General features: G+C 46.7%; 1 protein-coding gene across 1 annotated transcript; it reads right to left on the minus strand.

Annotated features, from left to right (window-relative positions):
- Positions 1-6,622: 6,622 nt before the first annotated feature.
- On the minus strand, positions 6,623-17,662 carry LOC116951074 (transcription factor A, mitochondrial). The gene is made up of 7 exons (XM_032969450.2): positions 17,519-17,662; positions 14,069-14,211; positions 12,299-12,369; positions 11,645-11,794; positions 9,948-10,043; positions 9,749-9,805; positions 6,623-8,565 (listed from the first exon to the last, which is right to left on the minus strand). The coding sequence occupies exons 1-7, from the start codon at positions 17,569-17,571 to the stop codon at positions 8,278-8,280; spliced, it is 858 nt and encodes a 285-aa protein (XP_032825341.2). The 5' UTR covers positions 17,572-17,662; the 3' UTR covers positions 6,623-8,277.
- Positions 17,663-18,860: the final 1,198 nt, after the last annotated feature.

Here is an 18,860-nt window from a genome sequence, read left to right on the forward strand (position 1 = left end):
GGGTTATTTACCAACATGTTGAGGTTATTTTTGTGGCCTTTAGATGCGGGAGGCATGGGAGGGTGGTGTTCGTCTTTGTGCATGTGTAGTGGGTTCCAGGACACGGAGACGGCAGAATAGAAGCAGCACTATTTATTTAAACCTTAACAAGGGTTACACTAGAAGGGGTAGCGGCCCCTCCACCCGTATAACTCAGGAACACACCCCAGGCTCTCTAGCCTAAGCTCTAGGCTCCCAGTTCCTCCTGGTAGGGCTCTAAGGGAGGCTATCAGATCCGGCCCTGGTTAGGCACAGATCTCGGCACCCCGCCGACCAGACCGGCCCTTAGAAGGACTCTGACTCTGGGGCTCTGGGGCCGCACCACTGGCTTGCTGTGCCGGCCCTGAAAAGGGCAGCGGTCACAGGAGTTCCAGGGTCTCACCTAGCTGGCCTTCTTTCTTCACTGGTTGCTTCAGCCTCGGGCCCCACACTCTGCCCCGAGCTCCCTGGCTCCCCGCACTTTATACCCACTGGAGCCTTAGCGGACGTTGTTGTAGCCACCAAGGTGTGGGTGAACCACACCTTCCCGTGTCATGTGTTTATTCCCCATAGCACCCCTACATCACCCCCTCCCGTGTAACCCGCAGCCGTCCCGGCTGCAACAATACTCGAACAATAAACACAACAAACCCCCACCCGTGCGTGCCTCATAAGAACGAACACCCCAATAAATAACCCAACCCACCTATACAAAATTACACTATATACACATATACATTGTACCCGCCCCCCCCATCAACGCAGCAAGAAAACTTAACAGTGAACAACAAGAGTAACAAGAACCATTTTTACAACAAGCGGCGCATTTTGGCGCGAGTCCGATTTGCGGGTCCATCGTAGGGGGAGGGTCCGGTCGGCCCGGCAGTGGGCACCGGCTGTGCAGGTGCACCGTCTTCCGTCACCCCGGAAGGGCAAACTCCGTCCCCACCGGGTGGCGCAGGCGCGCTGGAAGCCGTCATTCTTGAGGCGCCTGAAGGTGGAACAGTTAGCGAAGCATCAAGGGCAGGTGACGAAGACGCCGTCCGGGAGTCAGCGGAGACATCACATGCTCGGCCTGTGTAATGTGGTGGAGGGACGCGCGGCGCCACAAACGGCTTCAGACGCGAGGGGTGTACGTACCAGCGGCGTTTCCCCCACTGGATACGAACGCACTGCGGCCGCATAACCTTCACAATAACCACAGGGCCCCTCCAAGGCCGCAACAATTTCGCCGAGGTTGCCAACGGCACCTGAGGGCAGTGCAGCCAGGCTTGATCGCCTGGCTTCCACGCATGTGTGCGTGATTGGCGCGATCGCAACCTCTCGTTGGCCTTCTGCCGAGAGGAAGAGTTTTGGGCCGCTGCCTCCCGCGCCTCGGTCAACCTCAGGATATTAAATTTAACGTGGTCGGCCAATTTCGATTTTCTGCTGGTTTCCGAGACGCGGAGCTGATTCGCAATTGGTGGGTCAACGTCGCGACCGTACATCAAAAAGAACGGCGAGAAGCCGGTTGCCGCGTGAGGAGCCATTCTATAGGCGGCCAAAACCCCCGGAATGTGAAGGTCCCAATCGGTCTGGGAGTCACACACCTGGTGACACAACATAGATGTGAGCGTCCTATGCAGCCGCTCCACCATGCCATCGGTTTGTGGGTGATAGGGGGATGTGCGAATCTTTTTCGTACCAAGAAGCGCACACACCTCGTGCAGAAGGACGCCAGAGAAGTTCTTCCCTTGGTCAGTCAGCAGCCGTTCGGGAGCACCCTTGTCGAGGACATAGCCCTGGACAAAGGCCTCGGCAACGGCTGCTGCTGACTGGTTAGCAAGAGGCCATGCCATAGGCCATCGGGTGAAATATTCCACGCCAACCAGCAGGTACTTGTTACCCCTAGGGGTCGCAGGGAAGGGCCCCAATATATCGAGTGCGACGAGTTCGTTAACCCGAGAGACCGTGATAGATTGTAGCGGTGGCTCCTTCTGGCCCCTGCACCGCTCGTGGAAGAGTTTGCGGCAGTCCGACGATGGCCCGTAGACTATGGTGAGGACCTGGAGCGCCGACTGTAGCGTAGATCGCGTTGATCTGGGAGCTGTGATGAGCGTAGCAAGGGCGTCATCGTCCAGCATGGCCGGTAGCGCACTCAACGCCTCGTTGTCCGTCCAGCCGGCCATCTCTTGATGAGCGAGAAAGCGGCGTTGAAAGGCCCCCCAGTCGCCGCCGTCTGAAACGAACTCCTTCAACACCGGCAGGCGTTGTTGAAACGATGGCTTCGTCTCTGAGAGGTGCCGCGCGCCATTTCCGGCCTCTCCACCGGTGTCTGTGGGGCTGGGGACACCCATCGGCGGTCGCGCAGGTGATGACGATGCGCCCGCCGATTGGTCCTGACAGCGGGCGTCCGTTGGTGATGACGTCACCACCGCTGATTGGCCCACAGCGTCCACGTGGCGCTGCGACCCTCCAATCGCCGTGGCGGACAATGTCATGGCGGCAAATCCGAAATCTGGTGGCTGTGTTTCGGCGGGAATGGCCGTTGAACGGCGTTCGTCTCTCTGCCGCCTTTGCGCCCGCAGCCCCGCGCGGTTGATTTCCTCCAGCGTGGAAGCCGCGGCATACAGCAGCTCAGCCAGTCGAGAGTGAGCCGCCTGCAACCCGTCCTCCATCGGCGGCCACTCCTCCAGCGGCGGCTGCTGTTGGGGCGTCTGGGACATCCCAGGATCGTCGGCCGCGGCCTCTGGCGCAATCCCAGGCGAGCCGTCCTCCTCCTGGGGTTCCTGTGATCGGTTTGTACTCCTTGTGTCCATTTTAAGACCACTCCTGACACCAGTTGTAGTGGGTTCCAGGACACGGAGACGGCAGAATAGAAGCAGCACTATTTATTTAAACCTTAACAAGGGTTACACTAGAAGGGGTAGCGGCCCCTCCACCCGTATAACTCAGGAACACACCCCAGGCTCTCTAGCCTAAGCTCTAGGCTCCCAGTTCCTCCTGGTAGGGCTCTAAGGGAGGCTATCAGATCCGGCCCTGGTTAGGCACAGATCTCGGCACCCCGCCGACCAGACCGGCCCTTAGAAGGACTCTGACTCTGGGGCTCTGGGGCCGCACCACTGGCTTGCTGTGCCGGCCCTGAAAAGGGCAGCGGTCACAGGAGTTCCAGGGTCTCACCTAGCTGGCCTTCTTTCTTCACTGGTTGCTTCAGCCTCGGGCCCCACACTCTGCCCCGAGCTCCCTGGCTCCCCGCACTTTATACCCACTGGAGCCTTAGCGGACGTTGTTGTAGCCACCAAGGTGTGGGTGAACCACACCTTCCCGTGTCATGTGTTTATTCCCCATAGCACCCCTACACATGTGTTGTGCGAGTCTCTGGCGTTCTCGATGTCAGTTTAACACGCAATAGGCGTTCGCGACCAATATCATCCATAACATAGGTTTTTTTTGGGTTATATCGCGTAAATATATGAATGTGTCGTTAAAACCCGCCACCACCCGACACAGTCAACTAGTAAGGGTTGTCACGTAAACAGAACGTGCCAATTCGTCACTAGTACAGCACACCGGTGTGTTGGAGGGCCAAGCCACAACATTTACAATCTGAGCACGACGTTTCGCCAGTAATTACAACCAGCTTCATCAGGAGACAGCCACATTTGTGGAGAAGTCCATCTGTTTCGTTTCTAACTGTCCTTCCCCCGCACCTCCGATTAGCACGGTTGACTACACACGGTGCGACAGAAGTTCAGCACACATACATCGTCAAAAATGCTCGCTAACAGCACTTGCCCCAAAAGTCTGTTAAGGCTATGGCTGGAGGAGGGGGGGGGGGGTTACTTTGTCTTTGTCTCGGTTATCCCCCCCAAAAAACTACAAAGACAATGAGCGGTGGCGCGTCTTGTTTTGCTGCTCCATTTGTGTCTCTGCAAGCGGTGCGCGCGAGCGAGGTGGGAGCCGCAGTGCGCGCCTGCAAACATCGCCCTGCGTGCTCCCTCCCTCGTGCAGGGAGGGAGGGAGGAAGAGGGGAGAGGTGATTTGTGAAGGAATACCACCCCCACCGCCACCATCAACCTCTCTCTCTCCTCTCTCTCGCCCATCCCCCATCACACTCAATCACCACAATGTCCTTGCCCTTCGACAGGACAACGCCCCGCCACCAGTGCTAGGTAGGACAAGGCTCCCGGTTTTTCTGTGTAGGGGGCCGTCCATAAATGACGTCATGCACCTGGGGGGGGTCATATATTTGTGACTTTACCGAATAGAACCAAAGAGTATGGATCCTTGCAGTCACGAAAGCTTCAAATCTAGAATTGAGGGGGGGGGGTGAGAAATGTGACGTCACATCAAAATGCGCAACTTTAAATATAGACAATACGTTCTACTTAATTAAATAGACTTTTTTTATCAATGTTTTATCCTACAACATCAGAGTGCAGCGGGACATTAAATACGCACTACAATGACAATAGTTTAAAGCGATTTGAAGCACGTTTTATTTTTTTGGGGGGGGCAGAGCTTTGTGACGTCATATTTGAGGGGGGTTTGACTTTTTGTGGCGCCGTGTGACGATGGGGGGGGGGGGGGCGCAAAAATCGTCCAAAATCGCGTGACGTCATTTATGGACAGCCCCTTGCCCTACAACAGGACAACACCTCGTCAACAGTGCTAGGTAGGACAAGGCTCCCGGTTTTTCCGTGCAGGTTGCAAGGCAGTGTTCTTTATTGGCCCCCAACAATACACAAATGGTGAAAACACCCACCATCATCATCATGCTGTACAAATGGTGAAAACACCCACCATCATCATCATGCTGTACAAATGGTGAAAACACCCACCATCATCATCATGCTGTACAAATGGTGAAAACACCCACCACCACCATCATCATCATGCTGTACTCATGGTGAAAACACCCACCATCATCATCATGTTGTACAAATGGTGAAAACACCCACCACCACCATCATGCTGTACACATGGTGAAAACACCCACCACCACCATCATGCTGTACAAATGGTGAAAACACCCACCATCATCATCATGCTGTACAAATGGTGAAAACACCCACCACCACCATCATCATCGTGCTGTACAAATGGTGAAAACACCCACCACCACCATCATCATCGTGCTGTACAAATGGCGAAAACACCCACCACCACCATCATCGTCATCATGGTGTTGTCAAACCCCAACAATGGTTTCAAATGGTGTGGTGGCCCTCACACTGATGTCTTATCGGCGAAAGTGGCCCCCGGTTCAGATATTCGTCACTGACGTTGTCCGTGAGTGGGAATCGAACTCTGGTTGCCGGGTTCGTAGAAATGTGTGCAGACCCGCTACACTACCGCTCCCACGAAAATCTCTCATGTACACCGTCTCCATCGAAGATCCCACGTATAACCTAAACAGACTATTGGGACAAGTGCTGTTAGCGAACATCTATGAATGCCGGCACGGCACACGAGGGGGTGGGTGGACAGCAGCACGCCCGACCGCCTTTGTCTCCCCAGTAGCGATGTTTACACACCGCACCACGTACTAATTTGAGGCTGAGTCGACCTAGGGGAGACCCATGATCGGTCTCCATCAGACACACATCACAAGACCCCCTTTACTGCACCTCCCTGCTGTGACTCGTCAGGGGAAATGTATTCGGGGGCCGTGTTGGGTTTCCACGCTAAAGTAATTTCATCCACTCACTCTGCAGCGCCTTTGCCAAAAGCATCGTGCAAACCCAGCAGCATTTGTTTAACAAACATGACTCACGTCGATTATGAGACCATCGATGTCGAAAACGGTTCCAGAGCTTGCTGGCTGAAGCGGATGCTTCTGGATAACGTATCTGCGAGGCTGATGGACTCGTGTTTTATTAATGTGGAGATACAGAAGGGCGTTTATGCACTACCACCAGCGTGAAGCCTACAGTGCGATGAATACACAATGTTGAGTTAATTGGTATACAGTAGGCTAATAGCATAATTCTAACATTTCCTATATGAAGTGATGACTATGGTAGCACATCTGAGATGGTTAATATTTGCTCCACTTATATTCGACTGTCGCTACAATCCACTTATTGGAAAATATCTTGTTGCTGTGAATAACGGAGAGCGCCACCTTGTCCAGTACTTTCTTCATGTAAAGTGTCACCGTTCTATCTTCATCAGTGGTTTTACATTTATTTCAATAAAGCTGTAAAGTCGGGCTCAATATCCACATGAGCAAAACAATTCACTTGCAAAAAGTTCGACTGACAAATGGAGATGTTTAGTTTTGCTGTATATAACGTTGTACATGCGAAGTGCATCGCACGATCGTTAAAGCAGCAGCTAGGCGATGGGTATCCGTTGCCCAATATCACTTAATACTGTAGAATATTTATTGCAAATATATTTTATGTAACCGACCGGTGGAAAGATGCACCAACTCTCCTAAACATCAAACTATGATACAAGCATTAAATCGTGTTTTGAGAAATGTTAATAGATTCATTTCATCCCTGCAGCCACTGGAGGTGCTATCATTCATCATAAATAGCGATTCAATGTTTTTACAAGCATTGACAGGGGTGGTGGGAGGGTAGTGAATCGTTCCACTGAATTAAATCAATACATATTCAAGTGTATATTTTATTTATGAAAAAAACACGGTACAATAAGCAGATATGCAATTATAAGCAAAAGTACGTACGACAAATACAGTTTAATAAAATGTTCAATGTATGTGCGCCTAGTGACACTGATAGTCTCAGCACATAAGAGTGCATGCTTACAATCTTCAGTTTTTTTCTTCCGAAATGCTATGGCTGCACTATCGGTGTGGCATGTCACGAGATGAATACAAACGGATATCATGAGTTGAGCCATTCGGAACCTATGCTCGAGAACGGCTTGGGGAAGCGGATATCACAGAACTACATCCTGAGATGCCTCTAGGCGACCTCTGAATTCTCACCATTAAAGGGAACCACTTTCCCAACCATCCTGCCAACAAGGACAATGTTCATGGCAAGACAAGTCAAACCAAGGAGCTGGAATTTAGCCAAATTAAGTGCTGAACCAAATGTTGTGGATTTTTTTTTGCATGCAGCCATTTGGTGACCAAAGACAATTCACCACACGAGAGAACCCGATTTAATCACAGGCCACAGACTGGATTTGAACCCAGGTTCTCAGCAGTGCCAGCTCGGTGCTTTGACCCGAGCCAACCGGCCACCTCACTCTGCAATATCCTAACCATATCCCTGATAATCTGTGAACAGCAGCACTCTTCATCGGGGTGTACTGTCCATGGTTTCCATAACAATTTATGCACTTTTTATGCAACCAGATTTTGACCATGATCAGGTGCGAGGTGCTGAAATGACAAAACGCCCCCATCTGTTCTATGCGCGTTATACCTGTACGTTGACGCCATCTCCCGATGGCTCGAAGGCTTATTTACACTCGCGCTTTAAATTTCGTTTTCATGACACGATTCCCAAATTCCAGTTCTCTTGACCCATAGCACTGCATCTTTTCCAATCTTCTTTGTTCAATTGCATACGGAATTGTCACACACTGCCTGTACCTCATTTTTAGACAAGTGCCCTGAAGACAATTCCAATTAACAGAAATCTTCTGCGACCCGTGTATGCCATGAGAAACACGTAGAGGAGCGGTACAGTAGTGGTTATGGCACTGCGCTCCGCACCTGGTGAACCAAGTTCGACTGCTGCTCATGCCCAACATAAATGGCGAATATCTGAACCGGTCCTGGGCCTTCCCTAGGTTGACCTGTGCTGGAGTGACAAAGGCAACAGGGCATGGTGCTGGACACACCACCCCCGTGTGCACCTTTATCGGGTGCTTGCTAACAGCATTTCCTATAACAGCCTGAGAAAGGCTAGATGGGGGTGAGAGAGATGATTTTAATGAAGAGATTTTGTCTCTGTGTATGGGTCTCCTGTCCAAATTTGAATCAGTGCTATGTCACAAGGGACGTATTTACCAATCATCAAACACATGCAGATGTAACAAGTTGTTGTTTACGAGGATTGCAAGTTTGGGAACACTGCCCTGATACTTTAATGCATGGATATTCACAGCTTCATGAGATATAAAACGACACAAATTGCCTACATTTGCTACATGGCTCAACTGCCAATACTCACCAAGCCAGCAAAGCGGACGGAGCTCCTACATTTTTGAAATTTTATTTTCCCTTAGCGTTCTCAATGGTTTTCGGGAAAATAACACACTCGGACAAACACGCGCACGCGCATCGCTTCTCTACAGCTCCCGCTCCGTTTGACTGCTGCTTTTCTTAAGCGGAAGGCTTTTCTTTATTGCCCTGGATGTTGCCAATTTATCTTCAGTCTTGGCTGCGGGTTTAGGTTTGGCTTTCGCCTTTGGCTTTGCCTTGCCCTTTGTTGCCGCTCTCTTGGTCGCGGTCAGCTTTCTGCGGGCTGCCCTGACATCGACCAGGTCTCCTCGGCCTTCCTCGCGCATCTGCTCACGCCACGCCGCCATCTCTCGCGTGTAACGCACGCGGTCGTCTTCCGCCAGCTGCTGATATTTCTGCACGCCCCAACGTCGCACGCGCGCACACAAAAAGACAAAGATCACCCGTATAGCCTCAACAGACTTTTGGGGAAATTGCTGTTAGCGAGGAGCACCTACAAAGCCCGCCACAGCACACAAGGGGGTAGGGATGGCCAGCACCACGCCCAGCCGCCTTTGTCTCGCCAGTGCAATATTTACACACCGCAGTAGGTATTAGAGGCCGAGTCGACCTAGGGGAGGCCCAGGACCGGTTCAGATAATCGTCACACACATACGCACGTCAGTCTCCTTCAGATTCTAATGTCAACGCTTTCCGTCAATCCAGATGTAAATACACAACACGTATCGCCCTACCACATTGCAAATTAAATACTTTGTAATATAATATAACCCACACATACGCGACGTGATTTTTCTACACCTGTGTTTTGATTTTTTTGTCATTTTTCAGGAACGCTATTCCATTTGAGCTATTGGCATCATGTCATGAGACAGTGTCCATGTCATATCCCTTGAAGAGCAGTCAAACCCTGCCTTTTAGAGAACGGCAAAAAAAAGCGACCACAGAAAGGCAGCTGATATCCCCTAAAGTGACATCTGGTTTGCATATCAGAGGGCAGCACTTTCCCACCTTACTTGCAATATGAGAGTAAAAAATGTTCATCACATAACAGTAAAACCAATATTAAATTCTCCGTGTTTAATCAATCAATCAATCTTTATTTAATGTGCCAATATCACCCTCAAGAGCAGGAATCAGTGCACATTACAACAGAATGGGAACGGTAGAAGAGGCAACAGGAGTGAAAAAAGAAACCCGTCATGCCTTCAGCGGCTAACACCGACTGAGCAAACTAAATTGCAACCGCGCGCGACGAATAGCATAAGAAAGGTAAGTAGTAAATACAAATAAATAAATTGGATTTTACCTAGGTTAAGTGCTGAATCAAATTTCACCCAATGGTTTTTGTGCAGTCATTGGTGACTCGGCTGGGACCATAAACTCACTACACTCAAAACCCCAGTTTAATCACAGGCAGAGCTGCCTGATTTTTAAATCAAGTTCAAAGCGGTCCCCACAGTTCAGCACTTCAACCGTTTTGTGTTCGAACACGTTTCGTATTTTGTGTGTGGCATTTAATCCATTAAAATAAAACGAACCCATTAAATCACTATAATCCACAAGCGAACGCCTCACCTGCTTCTGCATGTCGTCGAGTCCCGACCATTCGTCACGCAGCCGGATCAACTTTTCCTGCGCACGACAACAACGCATGCGTGTCAACACTCCGCGCAGCGTCAACGCTTGCTACGTGCGCCGTGCAAAGGCCTCGATTCCTCGGCACGCGCGCGTTGATGCCGGGTGAGCAACGTTACGGCCGACGCGCCCTTCTCACCGGTTGCGAGGAACCCGTCACCCGCTTGAAGTTATCTGCCATGAAGATGTTGAATGGAACACTCGGCCTCTTGGGCTTACCCAGGGCAGTCAGCTCCTGAGGGCACGGAAAAGGGGGAAAACAAGGAATACAAATCGTGAATATGCACGGATTAGACTCCTGCACCCATGGGGTGCTCCAGCACAGGGAAACCGGTAGGCAGGGTCAACCGTGCGGAAGAGTTCCACACTTGGTATTTGTCTATCGTGCGCAGTTAGCAAATATGGTCGTGGTAATAATTTTTCACGAGAGGATACGTTCAGTTTTATATATGTTTGTAATGGTATATTACGCTTGAATTGTAATGTTTTTTTGCCTCACTTTACTGCTTGTACGAATGAAGATAACTGAAACATTCTTCAACTGCAGTTTTAATCAACGCAACCATACCACAAGTCTTCTTAATCATTGCAACTTCACAATCGTTGACGATTACAACGCACATGCTGTCAGTTATGATAAACATATATTTTTTATTTGACAAACTATAAAAATGTTGTCTTCTCATTGCCATACTTTTAATTACTCTGGAAAATATTTTACATAGCACATATTGAATGGACAATATTTATTTGTTTAGAACTTTAATCATTGTGCTTTTGTTATTTCATAGTCAGATAATCAAATTTGAAAAATATGAGCCAACGTACTCACGATATACCGATGTTTTTCAAAACGGATGATACCATTATGACGAGGCTTATACCATACGATATACATTGTGGTATCGTCATTTCACGACAAACCCAGTAGCAAGCCTTATCTTACTTTTCCAGGCAACACACTATGGTTAGACATGGAGGCATCCCATCGATAGCCCAATAAGATTCTGGCAAAATTCAGATACAGTCTGTTCTCCTATAACGCCGTGTGTTTTCATAATGCGAATTGGATATAACGCGATTAAAATATTAGGGAACACATTTTTTCATAGCGCAGATGCGATTTGGACATAATGCGATCGAGTGAACAGAACTATGTCGCGCCAATATGACTAAGTTGTTGTACGGTAGCATCACACAAGGCGGGATGCTGCTGGATGCTACTAGATGCTACCCACGTGCCTCAGTTTTTGTTCAGCCTGCTTACGCACCTCACGTGTTATCGCGGACTGTGCTTTACCCCATGTTATATATTACTAGCTTTACTACGTGGCTTCGCCTGAGACTTGGATTCTTTAGTTCTTTCGGTAAAGTCACGTAGGTATAAAATGAAATAAATCACGACGTTTCGGTCGCAACACAAGTGTCCGTCATTAGGTGAGAAAGCATTATTTTTGTCTTGGATTAATACACGGCCGACGCGGAGGGTGGGGGGGGGGGATGCGTGACGTCAGCAGGCACACTGCGTAATGCTGCCGCATGCGGGTGACATCACAGATGTGACGTCACCACTCACTTGCCATGCAATATATTACATACACTATTGCGCCCCCCCCTAAATACAAAAGTCTATTTTTAGACTTTTAGTCGACAGTCTGGAAGCTACCCACATGCCACATTTCAAGTTTGTTGCATGTTGGGAAGTATGCTAAACATTTCAAACAGACACACATTCACAAATGTACCTTTCATATATATTTATTTTAACGCGTGTTTTCACAACGCGGTGTTCTTCAGGAGCGGAACTACTACCGCGTTATAGGAGAGCAGACTTACCTTCTTTCGCATGCGAGCCAAGCGCCTGGTCCTTTTCTTTTTGTTCGCATCCTTCCTGGCCTTGATCTGCTCTGGCGACAGCCTGCTGAGGAATCGCTGGTACTCATCTTGGTATTTCTGCATGTCAGCTTTTGCACTCTCTTGATATCTCTGTCGATCAGCAATGGGGGGTGTGGGGGGGGGTGACATCGGTTTCCCTCTTAATCAGTGAGTTTTTCAATTAGAAATAGGGAGCGATTACTTCACCTGTGAGATAAAACTTGTTTTAATAAGGTGTAGTATTTTTTTATATACCTCCTCTGAATTTTCCACAACATTTTTGTTACTTGGATAAACAAAACAAGTTTGTGCAAAATTATCTAACTGGAAACCCATTTACTTAACGTGAAATAGGCAACACAGCATGAGCAATATTCTAATGTTAAGTCTCGCAGCGCTGACAGCTATTTAAAGTTATACTTTTTAGCAAGCTGCGTCAAATTACATTTCTTGTTCATTAAGCGATTAAAGTAAAATGAAGTTACAAATTACGCATTACTGCATATTATCTTATTTAATGAGGCATGTGCTTGTTAATTTGAGCTGTAATTAACACAGTAGGTTTTTGGATTGCACCATAACCCTCCATCAATGGTACTAAGAGTGACGGGGTACCTCCTTGTGTACGTCTGACATTTTTCTCCATTGCTCCGATATGTTCTTGATGATTTCTGTTTGTTTCATTTCTGCATTCACCAAAACGCACAAGCAAAAGCATATATTAATACAGATAGTCCTCCACTTACGATCTAGATGCGTTACGACGACCCCATCGTAAGTAAAAATATCGTAAGTCGAAGATGGCCTAGCCTACCCAGGAGTCTTAAAGAACGGTGATAATTTAGCAAAACATAGCAATTTACAGTACCGTACTGTATAAACTATATACTGTATGTATTTATTAATTACAATACTGTATTGCACAGTAAAATGCAAAGTAAAAAAAACAAGGTACAGTGCACGCGCTAACACCGAGACAACTTCACTCCGTCGACCGCTGGTGAGAGTGAGGCATCACCACACAAGGCGGGAGATGCGTACATCCCGGCAGCGTCCCAACGTGCAGTATCGTACCTCGTACGCTGCTGCGTTTGCCTGCCGCGCGAAATTTGAAATATTTTAAATTTTGTCGTATCGCTATCGCGTTTGTAAGATAGAAATATAGTAAGTCGGAGCATCGTAACTCGGGGACTATCTGTACTCTAATAATACTCAAATTAAACATATATGTATACATTTTCACAAATGGTTGGCCCAAAATGCTTAACAAGCTGAGACTATTTTATCGGCTATTTAGCAATTCTATTAGATTAGAGATATCTGCGTCATGCCATGAGATGAAATGTCCATTCGTAACTCTTGCAAAAAAAGCAGTGTTGCCCTGTGTTCGAGTGCAGCTCGTGGAAGCAGATATGGCATCACTACTTGAGATGCCTTCAAGTGAACTCTTATCCCCTGCAAGGGGACTGCACTTTCCCCACAAGCCCTTCTAAAGAGATATGGGGCACAGATATCCCTTTGCAAGACCTTCCTGCAAACAAAGCATTGAGTATTTCAAATAATTGAAGCTTTCCTCGGTAAACGAAGAGCATTATTATTTGAGCCGCTTTTGACCAAATCACCAAGAAATGTAGTCTCATCAGATCTCAGAATCTAAGCTTGGTTGCGCCTGGATAATACTTGGATGGGCGAACACCACGTTGGGCATGTTGTAGTCATAGGGCTGTGGGAATAAAGAGTAGGCAGCAGAAGGAAATGCAGAAAATCAATTGTAATACAATATTTCGATTCTTCCACGTCTTGTGTCAACCCACACTGACAAATGCGGTGAAGTATGGTTAAATAAACACCGGACCTGCAAGAGATGGAGAAATTCTAATCCAGTAGTGAAATGACAAACGACCGCACATGTACATTGTTGTGTCTGCAAGGCAATGTGTTATTATTTGTCCAAGTTGTGTGCTGATGTCTATTCAAGCTATTGGTGCATTCCGCAAAACTGATTTGGTTCCTGTGTTATGGACAGCTTCTTGTGGCTGGGTAGATTAGCAACTTAAAGGTGAATATTCAGATTAGATATACAATTGCTCTGATTGATGCGTGGTGGATTACATCAATACCTCCAATGAATTTTTAAGAGTTCACAATGGTTCATTACTATGTGGTCGATGAAGATTAGATTTAATGCGTTCCATTGTTTTCAAGGTAGATTCAATCCCAGGGGGTCTTCAGTGGGATTTGCAATAAGATGCTTGTCCAGAACAATTGATGTTCGTCAAAAACTTTCACCATTTCTCCGAGGAACTCAAAAGCCTGAATTTTTAAGGGCTCTAGCTATGCTTCAGAATGACTTGCGTGATGAAAATGCATTTGCTGTGCACCAACCAGGGTACTGCAGAGTCTTTTGGGGCCGCTGTTCGGCCAAGAAGCGGAAGAAGGAGGTGAGAGGCCGCTTGGGCGGCGTGGGACTCGGGACAGCGGATGGACCAGAAATAAGCCGCACAGCCATGCAGCTCACTTGTGGCCAGCTAAACACACGCATCACACACACACACACCCAGAACGACAAGGAGGTTACATAGGGGGGTTGGAATATTATTTGGTATTACCGTTACCTGTGTTTAAGCCACCAAGAGAGCGCACGGGAGTGGCGAAGCATTGGTTGGCATGGACGCTGGTCCAAAGGAGTGGAATTGGGTTTCCCCATTTGGATTCCTTCCCCCCTTCGTATCTCAGCGCGTTAGCCCATGGGGCCCGGTGCAGTTGCACCGCCTGTACACTCGCTAGCAAGGCCACTGGTGCTTAACTTGCTATCGAGGTCACGAGTTCAAATGCTATTATTAAAGGGATGTCGACTCAGCCCGTCATCTCTCCAGGATCAGACAATGAGCACCGTTTTTGGGAGGATAATAGTGGTAAATATAATGCGTAAGCTGGTAACTGCCACGTAAAATGTGGAATTTCGACCAAGTATGCCTCCAGAGACGAGTGTTGTCCCACACTAATTTAAGCAGGAATATACAGTACTTTGTTTACGACCCATGACCAGATAACGCTGAATGTGGTAGTAACTCGGAAGCTAAGTAGGGTTAAAAAAACAAACGCCCGGACAGTGCATGGATGGTGCGACCATCATGAGCCATGTAGATGGCAGTGAAGCAAAATTAATCGACGCACCGCGCTCCTGCTCCAACATCTGTTCCCCGCCTTCGTCACCCCGCACTGATGAGAGTTGTCAAGTTCATACTTGATCATTGGTTTTTTACCCTTTTATCTGGCAACAAAACTGACACCTTTTTTTTACAAGGAGTCATGTTTACATTGACCACAATACCTGCAGTCGGAACGCAAACAAAAACTCTGATAATGTATGTGGCACTGTCCTTGAAATTGATTGGTCCACACCCGAGACAGCTTTAGAGCCTCGTCTCGCATGGTGTTGGACCAGAAGACGCCAAAAGGCACACAACTCAAAGACAATGCACCATCAGAGTATGAGAGCTCGGGGTAAGCATTTACAAATGAGGTTTCCAATGTTGTGTAAATGCTTACCCCGAGCTCTCATACTCTGATGGTGCATTGTCTTTGAGTTGTGCGCCTTTTGGCGTCTCCTGGTCCAACACCAATGTGAGACGAGGCTCTAAAGAAAGCTGTCTCGGGTGTGGACCAATCAATTTCAAGGACAGTGCCACATACATTATCAGAGTTGTTGTTTTTTGTTTGCATTCCGACCGCAGGTATTGTGGTCAATGTAAACATGACTCCTTGTAAAAAAAAAAGGTGTCAGTTTTGTTGCCAGATAAAAGGGTAAAAAAACAATTATCATATTTTGTTACTGGCAAATGAGGTTTCCAATGGTGTAAGTTAATACTTGTTCATACTTGACCACTCTCATCAGTGGGAGTTGCCTATTCAATACTCATGTATTGGCAAATCCCAAACCCCCCCCCCAAACCAGCAATTCATGGGAAGCGACTCGCCACAATTGACTGGCAAAAAGGCAATGAATTGTACATGTGCTGGGCATATTGACAACACTGTAATTACTCATTGGTTTTTTCGGTAAAGTCACGTATGTAGAAATACAATAAAATTATATTAATTATATTATATTGTTTTAATATTTTATTGTATTTCTACATACGTGACTTTACCGAAAAAAACAATGAGTAATTTTATGCAGTCACGAAAGCTTTAATACTTTATTAACACTGTAATTATATATTTTTGGTTCTTTCGGTAAAGTCACGTAGAAGGGAAACAATAAAATAATATAAAACAACACAATTCTCACGACGTTTCGAATGCAACACGAGCAATCATCCCTTCTACGTGGTGGTGACTTTACCGAAAGAACCAAAAATATGAATCCCTGCAGTCACGAAAGCTTTAAATCAAAATTTAACACTGTGATTGCAACTGTTTGCTATATATATGAAAATCAAGGTCCCTTTTGCAAAATGAAGCGGATATGAAGTAGAGGTTTCTTTGTTGCTAACTTATTCATGGATTGCAATGTACAAAAAGAACGTTCTTAATCCGCATTAACGTGAAATTTACACCGACACAGTCGCTGAACATCTATAGGTAGAAATGCCGTCGATTTGTTCAGTTCAGATCAGTTTATTTATTTTGGTATAGCCCTGTGAGCCATTCGGCTCTTGAATCGGGTGCAACCACAACAAACAAAAAAAACAAAAACACGAACAAGAAAAACATCTTAAAGGGACTATGTGTGACTGTGCAAACAGAAAATCCATGTAAAAAAACCCATAAAAATATTCCTGAAAAAAAAGCACCGTACACCAACGCTGTGTGCAAGAAATCCCAGTGGGATGCAAGTCAAACAACAATAACAACAACCACAAGTGGCGACAGAGCTGGGAGATCTTGTTCCCCACAATAACTTTCATTTGACTGATTAGTCAAGCAACAGATTACTCGAATAATTGGATAGCCCAGCTCGATAAGTTTAATTGATTGTTTTTGTCCAAAACACTCAAAGATTTTTTTTTCCCCTTTACGGTCACATAGTACAAGCCCAAAACACCAAGTGGCCACGGACAAGCAGCACTACTGAAAGCGTACAAGATAAGGGAGAGGGTTATGAGAACAGACATTTTCAGAAAGCTTACAATAAAAAACCCCGTCTTTTTTTGTATTTACTTTTTAAATATTGTGTTGTTTTTTGTTTTAAATATATATATAAATAACGAAACTCTCGCCCGGCCCACGTGGACGCAACGTCCTAGCGCGCGTGCCCTTGCAAACCTCGAAGATGACCACAACGCCGAGCAACGAAACATTCACGGGCTCTTCCAAGTTCCAACATGCATTTAAACGTAGTCTATCGTTACCTTTTGACAACAAAGCCACTTACATTATTAGCCCCTTATGCGTGTATTGTAACGTTATTTTTTTTGGCGCTAACCGATAGCATCTGTGCCCGAACCACCTCAAACTGCATTCATAGCATTCATAAGAATGTATTTAAAAAAATAAATGCGGGCTACTGTGCGATCTACGTGTACCGCAATCCATACAGGCGACAAAAGCAGAGTTTTTTCTTTAAAAAAAAAAACTTCAATACATTTTAATTACTTTATTACCAACTTGGTGGAGGCCTTACACAGATTCACGCATCGGGTCTCGGCTAGTTCTCACCGCCGGGTTAGGGCAACCTCAGGCGGGGGAAGCATCTATCCGACAGAGGGGGTTGGGCCGTGAATCTCGGTAATCCACGGGTATCTCTCGCCCGTTTAGTTCTTCTCTCCCTTTCTTCTTCCCCCGGCTCCTTCTCCGTGATGTCTCCTGGCGTTCGCCCTTAATGGTTACCTGAACATGGGCCTCGGCAGGACGACGGCGGCCAAAGATCGTAGGCGCAGCATAGCGCCGAGGAACGGCGGGAAGACGGCGAGCGAGGCTGGAGGGGAAGGCGGCCGCTGGCCTGGGGGCCTCGACAGCGCCTCCTGTGCCTAGGCCCGGCCACGGCAGACACAATGTTAACACAATAATAATAATTATTATAATGATATAGGAATAGGTTTTACCTTTTTAACTGGCACAAAAACTGACACCTTTATTCAAGGCATCATGTTTGCAATAACCACAACACAAGCAGTCAAAATGCAAACAAAAAAGACAACTCTGATAATATTGGCACTGTCCTTGAATTATTATTATCAGAGTTGTCTGTTTTGTTTGCATTTTGACTGCTTGTGTTGTGGTTATTGCAAACATGCTGCCTTGAATAAAGGTGTCAGTTTTTGTGCCAGTTAAAAGGGTAAAACCTATTCCTATATCGTGTTACTGGCAAAGGAGGTCTCATAATATAATAATGATGTCAAGCATCCAAAGACATCAGTTTTCAGTTTCATTTATTTGGTAATAGCCCCCCCCCCCCTGTCCTGTGTGAGCCATTCGGCTCTTTAATCGGGTGCAACAGCAACAAACAAACAAACAAAAACACGAACAAGAAAAAACATCTTAAAGTGACTATGTGTGACTGTGCAAATAGAAAAATCCAGGAAAAAAACCAGCAAAAATATTCCTGCAAAAAGCACCGTACACCAACGCTGTGTGCAAAAAATCCCAGTGGGATGCAAGTCAACAACAACAACCACAAGAAAACTTAGATTAAGGCCATCAGTCTAACTCCGTACTACAACAACACAAAGATGGCCAAACAAAAAAAACTTTTCGAAATCAAAATAAAGTCATAAAAGCAATGTAACAGTGATCATAGGAACTGTGACCGAAATTTCACAATAAACGACATAAACAACATGTACCACCAACACCCTGTAGCCACAGCTGGCTGCATGAGTCACTCCACAACAGCATGAACATCAGTCGGAGTATCAAACATTTTCAATGCACCTTCAAAGATCAGCACACTAAATTAAAAAAAACACAAGATCATACTTTGCAGCGGTCATTGTACACGGTGGTCGCACATCATCATCACCAGCCACAAAAAGCGATAGGCAACAGCAGCAGCATCATCATCAGCAGCAAGAATAAAACGAGCTGCATCAATAGGCACGTATTAAAAAAATGAAATGATCAGTAGAATCATCATCAGTTTCAGAAACAGCGTAGTATAATAGCATCGTCGGAAGCACAATCGTCATCAGCAGCATTATCCTCAGCAGCGTCAATCGTGATCAGTCGACTG

The sequence above is a fragment of the Petromyzon marinus genome, chromosome 41 (genome assembly GCF_048934315.1).
Source record: "Petromyzon marinus isolate PM22_M1 ecotype Great Lakes invasive population chromosome 41, UKy_Petmar_22M1.pri1.0, whole genome shotgun sequence".
Lineage (NCBI taxonomy): Eukaryota > Metazoa > Chordata > Hyperoartia > Petromyzontiformes > Petromyzontidae > Petromyzon > Petromyzon marinus.

Bases quoted from the DNA above. Each gene is read 5' to 3' on its own strand.
- LOC116951074 (XM_032969450.2), bottom strand. From the start codon at position 17,571: ATGCTGCGCCTACGATCTTTGGCCGCCGTCGTCCTGCCGAGGCCCATG. The intron at 10,044-11,644 runs GTAAGTCTGCTC...CCGTGCCCTCAG, and splicing joins TGGCTCGCATGCGAAAGAAG to GAGCTGACTGCCCTGGGTAA. The intron at 8,566-9,748 runs GTGAGGCGTTCG...TGGGGCGTGCAG, and splicing joins TCGACGACATGCAGAAGCAG to AAATATCAGCAGCTGGCGGA.